Genomic DNA, 13075 nt, shown 5'->3' with positions numbered 1-13075 from the left:
GTTACAATAAACGTGGGGGGAAAAAAAGAATGATATTGGGTAAAATTATTTATTTATTTCTCAGGAGATCCTTGCTTTCTACTTGTTGTTCATTGCGGGATTGGGGGAACAATGTCATGGCTGCTGCTAGAGTCCTTAAACATAATATTTAGCCTTAAACACAACATTTGAGAAACTCCTTCGTCCTGACTGATAGTGCTGCTATGCAATTATTTCCCTCATTGTACCCCATAATTACATTCACACCACGCTTTTGACATTCAACCTTAATGCCCTACTGTTCCAGAAAGCAATGTGCCTTGTGTGTTCAGAACAGAGAATAATTTATTAGCAGCAGAACTTTACTGTATTGCCTGTATAGGAGCAAGGGTGTAGTATTTATAGTGCTTCACCCTGGGCTACAGGGCCGCATTGATGCTGAAATTAAACCTTGGAATCCCGCCAGACAATCTTCAGGGAGAGTCTCCTGGCAGGACACAATGCACTATAGCACAGTTCTCTGGCCTTCGCTCCCAGAAACTCCAGCAAGGTACGGTACTTTCTTGTGCAGTTCCACAGGTGGACCGACTGCATTGTGCTGTCACACCCGCTGAGGAACAGATCCCTCCCCCAGGACTCGTCCCATGTGTTAACGAGATGCCGATGGGAAGGCAGGGACGGTTTGTCCTCCACAAACCTTTCTTTGATGAGATTTTAAACCCCCTGCCAATGGCCGAGATTGCAACAACAACAGCCAAGTCAATTTGTATTCAGCCGTATATTCTAGACCACTAAGATTAATACAGTGTTCCACAATAGCTCAGTGTCTACACTTCCAACATCCTGGGTTTCAATTTACCTCTGAGAGTGGTACCGTGCACAGCGTGTAGGGGTTCGAGTACTTTATTTCATTGTATTAAAAAGCCCTGGTCATCATCAGGGCATGTACTCAAAGTACATGCCCTGATGATGACCAGTTTCTGGTCGAAACATGTCGGCTTTTTAATACAATGAAATAAAGTACTTGTTCCTCCTTTTTAAACTTGAGTGCCAGGATCACTTTTTTCTTTTTGATGACTTGATCCCGTCGATCCAAGATCACCATTAGACTTGTTTTTACTATTCTTATTCTCCGGTGAGCACCTGGTTTTCTCTCTCTCTCTGCACCCGGCTTTGTTGAGCATCTAAGATTGGTGAAGGTGATATTGGTCACTGCACATACTCTTATGGGCTGGGCGGCACCTGTCAGCCGGAGTGTTGGGTTGGAGGAGTAGGACACTACACATTACTCCTGGCAGGTGAGCCAGTAGGGTAGTGGTTCTCAAAGTGGGTACCGTGGTACCCTAGGGTGCCATGACGTATGTCCAGGGGTGCCACAGAATACTTTGATGATATTTGGAATTCATCAATTTCAGTTTAACCACTTAGACCCTCCAGCCTAGAGAATAGGGATGCTGCGGTTCGTATAAGTATCCTATTATGGAAACGGATATTGTCTCAAGTTTTCTTCCTGACATACTTTACCTTAAGGGAAATGATTTACATATTTATGTACTGTAATATGATATAGATGTAAGGTGCTATAATTCAGGGGTGCCGTGGATGAAAAAGCTATTTACAGGAAAAGGTTTGAGAACCACTGCAGTAGGGTACAACAGCAACGGTGCCGACCACCATACTGTTCTTGAGCAATTCTCTTTCCACTATGTACTTTGGCATGTGTACACTGTTTGGAATGTGAATGTGGTACTGTTTTTTTGCACGAGACAGAGATGCTCAGGCAGTCTCTCAAAGAGCTGTTGTAGTTTTGCCCGGGGCAGCACCACCGGCGCACCCTTATCCACATAATGTCCCGCTGTTGAATGCTAAGGCCTAACATGATCTGCTACTCTGATGTGGAGCTCATGCCTGAGTTGTGGGCACGTTGTCTCCAACCCTCTGACTGTTTGAATGAGTGTGTGTGTGTGTGTGTGTGTGTGTGTGTGTGTGTGTGTGTGTGTGTGTTGAGGGGATGGGGCAAGTTCACTTTTTATTATAAATTCAGTATGGGGCATTAAAGGTGAAGATTTGCAAAACCTGCCTTTGGTAAGGTTATTGTACACATACGGTACATCTCACGAGACACTCACAGTGGAGTTCACACTCTGTGCCAACTATATTCTTCATCAGACTTTTGGAACTACATCGCAGCCTTAAATAAAAAGTGAAGCATCTTCTTGGTTGTTTGTGCATCTACAGATATTAGTCTTGGTTTACATTTACACAGTAAATTACTGAAGATTCCACAGTAATTGTGTCATTATTGATTGCATTATTGGTAAATAATGCAATAAATAAGCTGTCTCTAGGTCGTCCTCGGGCTAGCTCTCCAGCGACGTCTCCAGTCATGTTGATCCTACCTACATCTGTCCAGCTCTCCAGTACTTCCCGTCCCCGTGTTTTTCTTTAGTACGTCTACGTAGGTAGGGATGCCCTTGTGATTGATGCCTGTGTGTTGGCTCCCGTAGCTCAAGCTTGCTGGCTGGGAGCTCCCGTTGTCTGTGGCAGTGACTGGCCAGCCTCATTCTCCTGGCTGCAATCTTCTCACTCCCTCTTGGTAGCCCCCCATTTAGATGCTTGGTAATGCTTGTTTTTAGCATGTTTATAGTACTACATGCAGCTGTCCCATCCAGGGTCTGCAGGCCAGGCTTCTGAGTCCGGCATTCACAACCCTATAGGACCACAGACTCGACAGTCACAGAGAAGAAGCTGAGCATGACACAGTATCGGGTGAGGTTGGACTACCACTGGCCGTGCCATTCTAAACCCTAAAGCCCTCCATGCAACCGCTTTCTTCACTTTAGGGAGATAAGATTTAATATCCACCCAAAACGTTAGGCTCATGTATGAGCTATTGACAAAGAACAGACAAAATGTGTGTGTGTGTGTGTGTGTGTGTGTGTGTGTGTGTGTGTGTGCTTCACTTCCTCTACACAGCTGATTCAAATCACTAAACAAACACCATGTAATCAGCTTGCAGAGATTCAGGTGTGACAGTAGCACAGCAACCAGTCAGAATGAAACAGCTAAGGGGAACAGGAAGTGATGCCCACTTTCACGCAAGGGCTCATGGGACAACATTAATAACCCTGGTATTAGGGTATTAGATTGATGGCACTGTAGTTAGTTTGTTAGTTTTGAGAGGTCCCCACATTTTGGCACAGGGATCAGAGAGAGACATTACTGTTTGTCATGAGAGCTTTTTGAAATAACGCCAAACATGCTGGATATTTTTAATTAGACAGTTAAAACATGTCCCCACAAATGCTTTTGAAATTAACCATAGGCTATATTGCTCAAAAAGGACATTGCCTGGAGCCAATTTGGCCTTAAATTAATGAGCACCTGTGTAATCATGATAAAACTGTCTGACACCCTTGCAGCTTTCAGAAGAACCCTCAAATTTTATTTCAATACAATTGTTTGTTTGGCTTCTTTACATTTGTTATTTCTATCTATAATTCACCAACTCTGATCATTATGAACATCTTCCAACATCAGCAGGTTAGTCTCTTGGAAACAAAGAATGAAGAGAAAGCTGTTCATATCTAGCGCCTCAAGCAAAAGGTTGGTGATGCACAACATAGGCAGAGATGAACACGGCAGTCGGAGTGGAAGATTGACGAGTGAAATCACCAGTGAGATTTATCTGACAACCTTTAAGGAAAGGTTGTGGGTCCCCAGGGAGTACTGGCATGCAGTAGAACATAGTAGAGGGGCAGAGTGAGGGAAAAGGTCAAGAGTCAAGTGAGGTGCAGGATTGCAGAAAGAGAATTTCCTCAGGTGTAGCATTTCTTATTGTGTCCCCACTGCACTCTTATACTTTGTGGTGTCGCTCGACAAAGTATACATTTAGATTTACCTGTCATCTACTGTATAAATGTAATATTGGCTGTTGTGCTGGGTCTAGCTAAATGGTAGCATTACAGTTTTGTTATGAATCGGCATGTTTATTTCTCCAGCTCTCCTGCAGTTCATAATAAAGAAGGGAAAGAGTTGCTCACATCCTAGTATATTTACTGGACCGCAAGTATATTGCTGGACTACAAGCTCCCAACTCGTTGTGATGCAAGATTTTTGTATATAAGCTTTTGGCAAATTTGCCCAAAATCATCTGGGTTGATGTGATGTGTTGATGTGGTCTGATGAAGAGCTGTGAGGCTCGAAACGTCATTTCCATGGTGTAAAGGAACCAAAAATAAATGTTAAACCTTTGGAGCATGATCCAGTGTGCAGACCTTGTTTTTCTTATGGATTCTGACCTCAGCCCAGCAGGTCAGAATTTTAGTGAGTGGGATGTGCATGCCTTATTGTTCTTTTTTGGAGCGGCGAGAACCGCCTCCCAATGTTTCGCTTTTTCTGTCTGTCTGTCCCTGTTAGGATGACCTTTGACCAAGTGGCGCACTATGTTTCTTTAGTACAACGGTGCGTGGCCGGAGTTATGTTTCATTAGTACAACGGTGCGTGGCCGGAGTTATGTTTCATTAGTACAACAGTGAGTGGCCGGAGTTATGTTTCATTAGTACAACAGTGAGTGGCCGGAGTTATGTTTCATTAGTACAACAGTGAGTGGCCGGAGTTATGTTTCTTTAGTACAACAGTGAGTGGCCGGAGTTATGTTTCATTAGTACAACAGTGAGTGGCCGGAGTTATGTTTCATTAGTACAACGGTGCGTGGCTGGACACTGTGGACTCCTGATAGATGGTTTTTCAGGCTATTTTTGAAAGAAAACAGTGATTTACATCTTTTAATGGATGGTGTCACATTTTTGTGTCAGAGTTGTAGAATGTGAATTTTCCCATATGTGTTCTATATTTGGGCACAATACAAGATCATTGTCGCTCCCGCTAGTTGTCCTTAAAACTCAGAGCAATGGTTATTGTTTCACTTCCCACTGATGTCTTGTGCACCTTCAAGCACAGGCTACAATATCCAACTCCTACACTTGATCTGCTTGATAAGAGAAGTCAGCTTCTCCACTCCCAAAGGCATGTGCTGAGGCTAAAAGTACAATGTCCTTTTTAGTAGCATGCAATCATGGAGGGGCAGCAGGCTGAAATCATGTCATTGAGGTTAATTACAGGCAATTAAACGCCAGTTGGCTGTTGCGCTGACACTAGGCGAGGATGAATAGTGGTTTACGGTCTGTCAGAAGTGTCTGTCCGTGTGGTGTTATTGGAGGGGGCAGGGTGGAGCCTGAAGGTGTGGGCTCCTGTCTGCTGTAACTTCCTGTGGTGCGGTTCCATTTTGTCAAAGTGACTTTTGTCCTTCCTGCAACATGTAACTATTTATTTACGGAATGTCTGTCCGTATAGACATAATAAAATATGATAGCTGAGTTTTTTTTTTTTTAATCTTAACCACATCAGTTATACAGCAGTTATTCCTATCTGCTTGGTCCTCTATGTCACCTCTCTTCATTTTCATCCCCCCCCCCCCCCCCCATTTTTATTCCTCCCCCAGCTCATCTCTTAATCAACCCTATTTAGCCTATGCTCCATTTGAGTTGCGCTGCTTGTTTCTACTGCTTCAGAGATGAGCATTCTGGGGCCGAGTGAGATTCAGTATATCTCACATCCATTATTGATCCATATTTAACCAAAGTTGAACAGGGCCACTAACTTAAACATTACAAAGGTTGGGAACTCTTGCCTGAAGGATTTGTCTCTGTCACAGTGTTAATGGCTGTCCACATGAAAAATGATAGCTGTAGCTATCGTTTTAAAAGCGATTATATGGACCATAGAATTGTGACAGCCAATCAAATTTCCAGGGCATCGCATTCAACACATCACTTACCGGTATGTACACGTGTAGTGAAGGTTATTGTTCATGAGTGTACATTATTACCATTATAGTTATGTTTATTGTTATCATTCTGGACAGCCATTTACTGTATGGAAAAATCTTAAGATTACAGCTGCTTATCACAGTGCTTTTTACAATCACGAACATTAATGAACATGACATTGTCACTGTCGGGCAGAAACCTCGTATCTCCAAGTTTCAAATGTGTATGCTTACTTCATAAACTACGTAAAGCCCTGCTTCATCATACAACACTGTCACACAAAACTAGTGAAAATAGCTGATCTACCGGTACAAGCACAAAACTTGTAGGCGTTGTGTTCTTGTAGATCAGCTATTTTCACTATTCTAAATCATTTTTAAATGATAAATAAAAAAATCACACTCGTGTGAACTGAGCGGTGGTGTGTGTGTGTGTGTGTGTGTGTGTGTGTGTGTGTGTGTGTGTGTGTGTGTGTGTGTGTGTGAGTGTGAGTGTGTGTGTGTGTGTGTGCGTGTGTGTGTGTGTATGTGTGTGTGTGTGTGTGTGTGTGTGTGTGTGTGTGTGTGTGTGTGCAACAGCGCCCCTCCCTTAACATGTGTGGTCAGAAAAGGTTACTGCAGGCTATACATACCCGGAGACAGACAGACAGACAGACAGACAGACAAACAGACAGACAGACAGACCCACACACACGGCCACGTATAGGAGCGTTGTGACCACCGCTCAAAAAGGAACGGTTCTGGACATACAAGGTTTCCACCCGGCAAACAACGTTACGCTTTCTATGTATGTCTCACCTCACATTGTGAGCCTTGTAGTCTGGCTATTTCCAGGCATGTGACATCATAGTACGGCGAAGTATAAACTCGGAGGCTTCAGAAGGGAGAAGCTCACCAAGACGTCTCCGCAGACACTGATGTGTTGTGACACTGATGGTGCACACAGCTGACCTTTGGGCTGTTGAGTGCGTACAGACAACACTTGCTGCATGTGTTTGTGTCCCAGAGACAGTCTAATGAGGATGTGTCTGCCTGCCCACTCCAACAGGAAGTGCCAGAATACAGCTGCTGCCAACAGCGTTCTAATCACAGCGCCTTGCCTGACTCATATTGCATTACACACTTGTCTGGAGAGGATTATTCCTATGGCGCTTTAAAGGGTTTGAGATATTATCCCCAAATTAACTTAACTGTAAATCTTATATATATATATTTCTTTTGAGTCATTTTGTGGTTTGATGAACCGGACAAAATTGCCGGTTTTCTTTTTCTTTTTTCTTTGCACTTGGCTGATATATTGAGGCTGTCATGGTTTGTGGGTTTTTTAAAACATACACAGTGTACTGTGAATTTAACTTGAGTCTACAAAATGGTCTCTGCCTTGGCAGGGAGGAAATGCAATTTTTGGTAGTAGACAACTTTGAATGAAAATTAGATGACCTGGCTCCACCAAAGTATACAGTATTACTGAAATTAGATAATTTGATCTATCACTATCTATCTATCTGTCTGTCTGTCTATCTGGAGTAGAGTATAAATCAAGCATTACAGCCTGTGAGACATGTGCGATTGTTCGTGTGCTCAGACATTTGCCCTGTGCATGCAACCTGTTTCCATTCCTGGGTGTGAGTGCATGTGTGGATTACACAGTGAAAATCCTCTGTGTTAATTTAACTCTGAGAGCAGGCACGTGCACACTTAGACATCAAAGGGGGCTTGAGTCCCTGTCCTTTTATCCATCTGTAAAAGGTGCCCCAGACCATGGATGCAGTTTTGAAAGAAATGCAAATGCCTTCTTTCCATGCCATACATGAAGGCAGCATTCAAGAGAACTGCCTTGTCCAAACTCTCCTGAACTTGAATGCAGCATCTTATGTTGAAAGAACTGCCGACTCTGTGTAGAAATCCATGCCGTTACGCCATATCTCCATACTTGATTATGCTTAGTTCAATGTGGTATCACTCACCGAAAATAGCCGATCTCCAAGCTCACAACGCGTTGCAGCGCGACGTGTTGTGTGCTTGGAGGTCTGCTATTTTCAATATTTCCACCAAAAAGGCCCTTTTAGAAATTTCAGCACCTGCCTCTAACATTCTCTGCACGTCCCTGCCTGAGAGTGCACAGAAAATGATCAGATGAACACTCAGGATTTGACGGGTGTATGTTATGTTTGTCGTTGAAGGAACTGAAGCGTGGAGCAGCTTTGGAGTCAGTGTGAAGCCTCAGCGGCGCGCTCCACTTTATCCGGCCAGTCTGTTCTCGGGGGTCACAGCGTATTGCCGCTCCCATTAAATATTCACCTGGCACTCTGAGGAGGACGTCACCTTAGGGGAGGCCTGCTTGGCCAACACCTGTCCCATCTCCCTGCTCTCCATCTGAGGTTGTTTTGACATAGCCGTGGTTCAGGAGAGTGATAGATCGATCTCCTTGGAGGTCCTCTGCCTTGCCATGAAGGGCAGATGTGACATTCTCGGTTAATGGACAGCCGTGTCGCGAGTGTGCTCAAAAGAAAATTGATCCCCAGGATCGCGCCATCGCGGCTTTTAAACTGATACGGTTGAGTTAACGTATTCTCATAGTGCTGTTTAGGATGTTTTGAGCGAACGTCCAGAACGTCCAGTTCATCTGCTTTGAAGGTGTTCTGTGTTAACATTGTCAAGCAGTAATGCTGTATGTATTTCAGGGCAGATTCTGTAATCCTCCTTCAACCAATGAGGCTCAGTAGTGTCCTCTACTTTGAATGTCCTTATGTTGGCTCTACAGAATGCTGATGAATCTAAGTAAAGCTTCCTCGTTTGTCTTCCATGTTCAGTGCCTGTCCTTAGGCTTACAAGGATTGAGGAGATAGTCACTGTCTGGAGGAGAGTCAGTGGTGTGTATGAAAAAGAATATCACTCATTTAACAGCTCCTCGCCACCAAATGCCAATGGAATACATTTTATCCTCTTAAAGGCTTTGGTAGGATTGGCTGACAAATGATGAGTAGAATTTGAGGCAGGAATTTAATCAAACAAACGAAAGAGTAGCCACGCATAGAAATGGTCTCCTCCTGGGAGCTTCACTTACTATAGGTGGGTCAGTTTTATTGATGGTCGTCGTACCCAATGGTCATCTGGCATGGCCTTTTCCTGAAAAGGAAATACAGGCAGGTAACAGGAAAACTCAACCTAAAAGAAACTCAACCTCATTCGCAAGACCGGTCCGTGGCCAAATACATATCATTCTGGGGGTCCTTGACATGACAACGTTTGAGAAACACTGATAGCAACATAGGTTTTTTTTCCAGAAAACTGTTAGGATTTAGAAGACATTTTGTAGAATGTGCCTATCAGTGGTTAAGGACCCCCAAAATGTGTTTTTGGCCGCGGACCCCCATCTCAAAATATTTTGTTCCACGGATGGACCCCTATCGCAAAATATTTTCTTCCAGGGACCCCCAGAAGCAAAGATTAGATTTTGGTCTATTCTGCATCTAGCTTAAGGCCACGACTCGTTGGGAAACACGCGGTCACGCGAATGAGGTGGAGTTTCTTTTAGGTTGAGTTTTCCTGTATTCATACAGGCAGGTACTGCACTAGGAATGAAAGTAAGCAATTTACCCCGAGTGAGAGGACATTATGCTCTGATAATGTCCTGTGTGAGGGGGTGACCCTCACACAGGACATTATCAGAGCATAATGTCCGACCCCGAGTGGTAAATAGCTTTTCTACCACTTTTTTCCGTATACATGAAAGAAAACACATAGTTGTAACTTGCAAGGATATTAAGTTACAATCATTATTGCCTATAAAACTTCCGCGACGACAGCAAATAGTTCCACAAACAACATCTTCTACTCACCACCAGATGACGCCAACTCCATGCAGAGAAAGATGTCTAGCATACAGCTAAGCTAACGTCAGTTAGAAGGACCGTTCCGGCCGTAAATAGAGGCTGTTCGCTTCCAGAAAGGCATAGGTTCAGAGAAAAGGGGCTTTAAAGTTGGCGGATTGCATTGGATCCAAATAAATCGGCGACGTCGTACGCACGTTAGTAAACATAGGACCGCTACGACCGTCATATGTTGGTTGGGGGAAAGGTGTTCCGACTACCTCCTGAAGTCCCCGGATGTACACTGAGGCGCATTGATCTCGTCCTCACACAACTGCGGCGGTTGTTCTGCCATAACCTCCGGAATTTAGCCAATCAGAATCCAGTATTTGAACATGTGACTAGAAAAAGTGGTAGAAATTGACTTCTAAGTGCACTTTTTTAAGTGACTCATCCTGCACTCCCTGGTGCTCTGGATAAAAAGCTCTCTCTGATAAGCTCATTACTGAAACTTTCTGTTTGCCAATTAGCATTCAACCTTGAAGTGTGAGCGGCGTAGTCAGAAAAGTCACCATCTGTCAGTACAATGCGGGGCAACCCTCTGTGATGTTGATGTGCTCACAGCTCTCTGACTGTGTTTGTTTTTGGCTGCAGGAACTTCTACTACATCACCATGCTGCGCGACCCGGTCTCCCGCTACCTGAGTGAGTGGAAGCATGTGCAGCGCGGAGCCACATGGAAGACCTCCCTCCACATGTGTGATGGACGCTCGCCCACCCAGGATGAGCTGCCCACCTGCTACAGCGGCGACGACTGGTCGGGTGTCACCCTGACGGAGTTCATGAATTGCCCGTCCAACCTGGCCAACAACCGGCAGGTCCGCATGCTTGCCGACCTCAGCCTGGTCGGCTGCTACAACCTGTCGTCCATGAACGAGAGCGAGCGCGACCACATCCTGCTGAGCAGCGCCATGAGCAACCTGAAGAACATGGCCTTCTACGGCCTGACCGAGTTCCAGCGCAAGACGCAGTATCTGTTTGAGCGGACGTTCAGCCTTCGCTTCATCGCCGCGTTCACGCAGATCAACAGCACGCGCGCCGCCAACGTGGACCTCAGCGAGCCGGTGCGCAAGCGCATCGAGGAGCTCAACTTCCTGGACGTGCAGCTGTACGAGTACGCCAAGGACCTGTTCCTGCAGCGCTTTCAGTTCACCCGCCAGCGGGAGCACCAGGAGGTGCGCTTGAAGAGGCGCGAGGAGCGCCGCTGGCTCCGGGAGCAAAGAGAGCAGGGCAGGTCCTGGCTCCCCAGACGCAGAGCGGATGGGAACAGAGGTGGGAACGACGTAGGGGATAGGAAAGGAAATCACGGCGAATTAATTACCACCACCGAGGACTACACAAGCCAAGTGGCCCGTTGGTGAGGCTGCGGCCCCACAAACGAGAGAGTGAGAGCGAAAAGAGATTCCGCAGAGAACAGTTTCAATAGGAGTGTCTCTCTCTCTCTCTCTCTCTCTCTCTCTCTCTCTCTCTCTCTCTCTCTCTTTCTCTCCCTCTCTCTCATATCGTCGTTGTCGGGTGAAAACCTTGTACTGTATGTCCAAAACTGTTTGTTTAGCATTTTTCATTTAAAAAATGATTTAAACTAGTGAAAACAGCTTGTAGATCTGCTGTTTTCACTACTTTTGTGTGACGGCCTTGTACGATGAAGCAGGGCTTTATTTTGTGAAAAAAACATACAAATTTGAAACTTGGAGATACGAGGTTTCCACCCGACAACAACGATATCCTCTCTCTATCTTTTCGTCTCACTATTAATCTATCTACTGTATCTATCTGTTTCTCGGCTTCAATGTGATCCAAGCGCTCTGCTCCGTTTCTTTATTGTTATGAAAACTGCCAAGTCTGTGAGTCTCACAGCAGCTCTGCCTTGGAGTGCCCTTTGGTGTCTTAAATCTTTAAATGGATGGTTTTATTGATTCTTTTGTAATGGTTGTTGATTTGTTTTGTTCATTTTGGTTCATATATTTTGCTCCTTTATTTATAGGCTTATGCCTTGGTTATTCATCATCATGCAGATTGTTATAACTATTTAAAGACAGTAAAGCTGGAAGACAAAACAATCAATAGAAACCGCTCATATGCTGCTGTGTTTTAATTCTAAATTGGACATTCACTGTGAAGGGGCGAATGTCAAACTTTGTTTTTCTCGTAACTGGCAGAAAAATTGTTCCACTTGAATTCTGTATAGAATAATCTACCGTTGCATGTCACAAGTCCATGTTATAGTTTGAACTGGGGAATGGAGAGTGACTTCCAAGAAGAAATGATGAAAGCCAAAGTAAACTAATTTACTAATTATAGAAAAGTATATCTCCAATGTTGATATCTTGATAACAGTGCAATACGCTCTTTCCTCAGTGCAATATTCTGCTGATTGCATTATCTGTGCATTTTCTTTACAATTTATTTTGAGGGCTTTACTGCCTTCATTTCTCTGGATGGCACAGTAGTAAGGGGAACAAAAGAAAATCTGCAAAAGAAAATCTGCAAAAGTAAATCGTTACCAAGACATTTCTTCACCAATGTGTTTCTAAAGGTGTGTAATAATATGTACTAAAAGGTTGAAATTCAACTCCCGGGGGAAACCTCATAAAAAAATGATTTGTGTTTGTGTCCCATTAACCTTACTATACAGAAAAAAATACAAAAAATAAATATGCTTTAAGTAGCATGTGAGGGGTCAAACTAGGGGTTTTTCATGATGCTGAATCCATTGCCATCGTTTTGTGGGTCCGTTTTTAGCCCAAGGAATGTTTTTCATGCAAAACAAATGCTTGCAATGGATTCAGCATAATGAAAACCCCCTAGTTTGACCCCCCACATGCTACTTAAAGCATATTTATTTTTTGTATTTTTTTCCTGTATAGTAAATTAATGGGACACAAACACAAATCAGTTTTTTTATGAGGTTTCCCCCGGGAGTTGAATTTCATCCTTTTAGTACATATTATTACACACCTTTAGAAACACATTGGTGAAGAACTTTCTTGGTAACGATTTACTTCGCAGATTGGTCAAATATATTATAAAATCCCCTTACTACAGGTAGCAGGGAGAGAGAGAGACAGGGAGTGACACGCAGCAAAGACTATCAGGCTCGGTCGAACTTGGGATTCACTGTCAAGTTGCATTTGAGCCTATGTGGTGTAAGCAGGCATTTTCTGAATTTGCTATTCAGCTCCTATATACTGGAACAGGAAGTCAATCATAGAGCCACAAAGGCGTTAGTCTCGCGTGGCCAGACTGTTGCCTCCGCGATTTGGCCAAATGCTCCCGGCATACAGTCTGGCAAACCGGGGAAGAAACGATGAGTGCGAGATAAAGCGGAAGTGACGCAACCGCTCCCTTGGTGCAGTAACAATAACATGTCCTACTGGAAGCGTTATGTCTCCTTT

At 44.2% G+C, this 13075-nt stretch overlaps 1 protein-coding gene across 1 annotated transcript in view; it reads left to right on the top strand.

Moving 5' to 3' along the window:
- hs6st3b (heparan sulfate 6-O-sulfotransferase 3b) overlaps window positions 1-11041 on the top strand; it is a gene marked incomplete at both ends in the record, with an annotated part of 94021 nt that extends 82980 nt beyond the window's left edge. Inside the window, one exon of the mRNA XM_080753696.1 lies at window positions 10276-11041. Coding sequence (XP_080609822.1) covers window positions 10276-11041 — 766 coding nt within the window. The remainder of the gene's footprint in view (window positions 1-10275) is intronic.
- Window positions 11042-13075: the final 2034 nt, after the last annotated feature.

This window comes from Nannobrachium achirus, assembly GCF_963921795.1.
Source record: "Nannobrachium achirus genome assembly, chromosome: 22".
In the NCBI taxonomy this organism is placed as follows: domain Eukaryota; kingdom Metazoa; phylum Chordata; class Actinopteri; order Myctophiformes; family Myctophidae; genus Nannobrachium; species Nannobrachium achirus.
The sequence above is the reverse complement of the archived record's forward strand: the minus strand, read 5'-3'. Positions and strand labels throughout refer to the sequence as shown.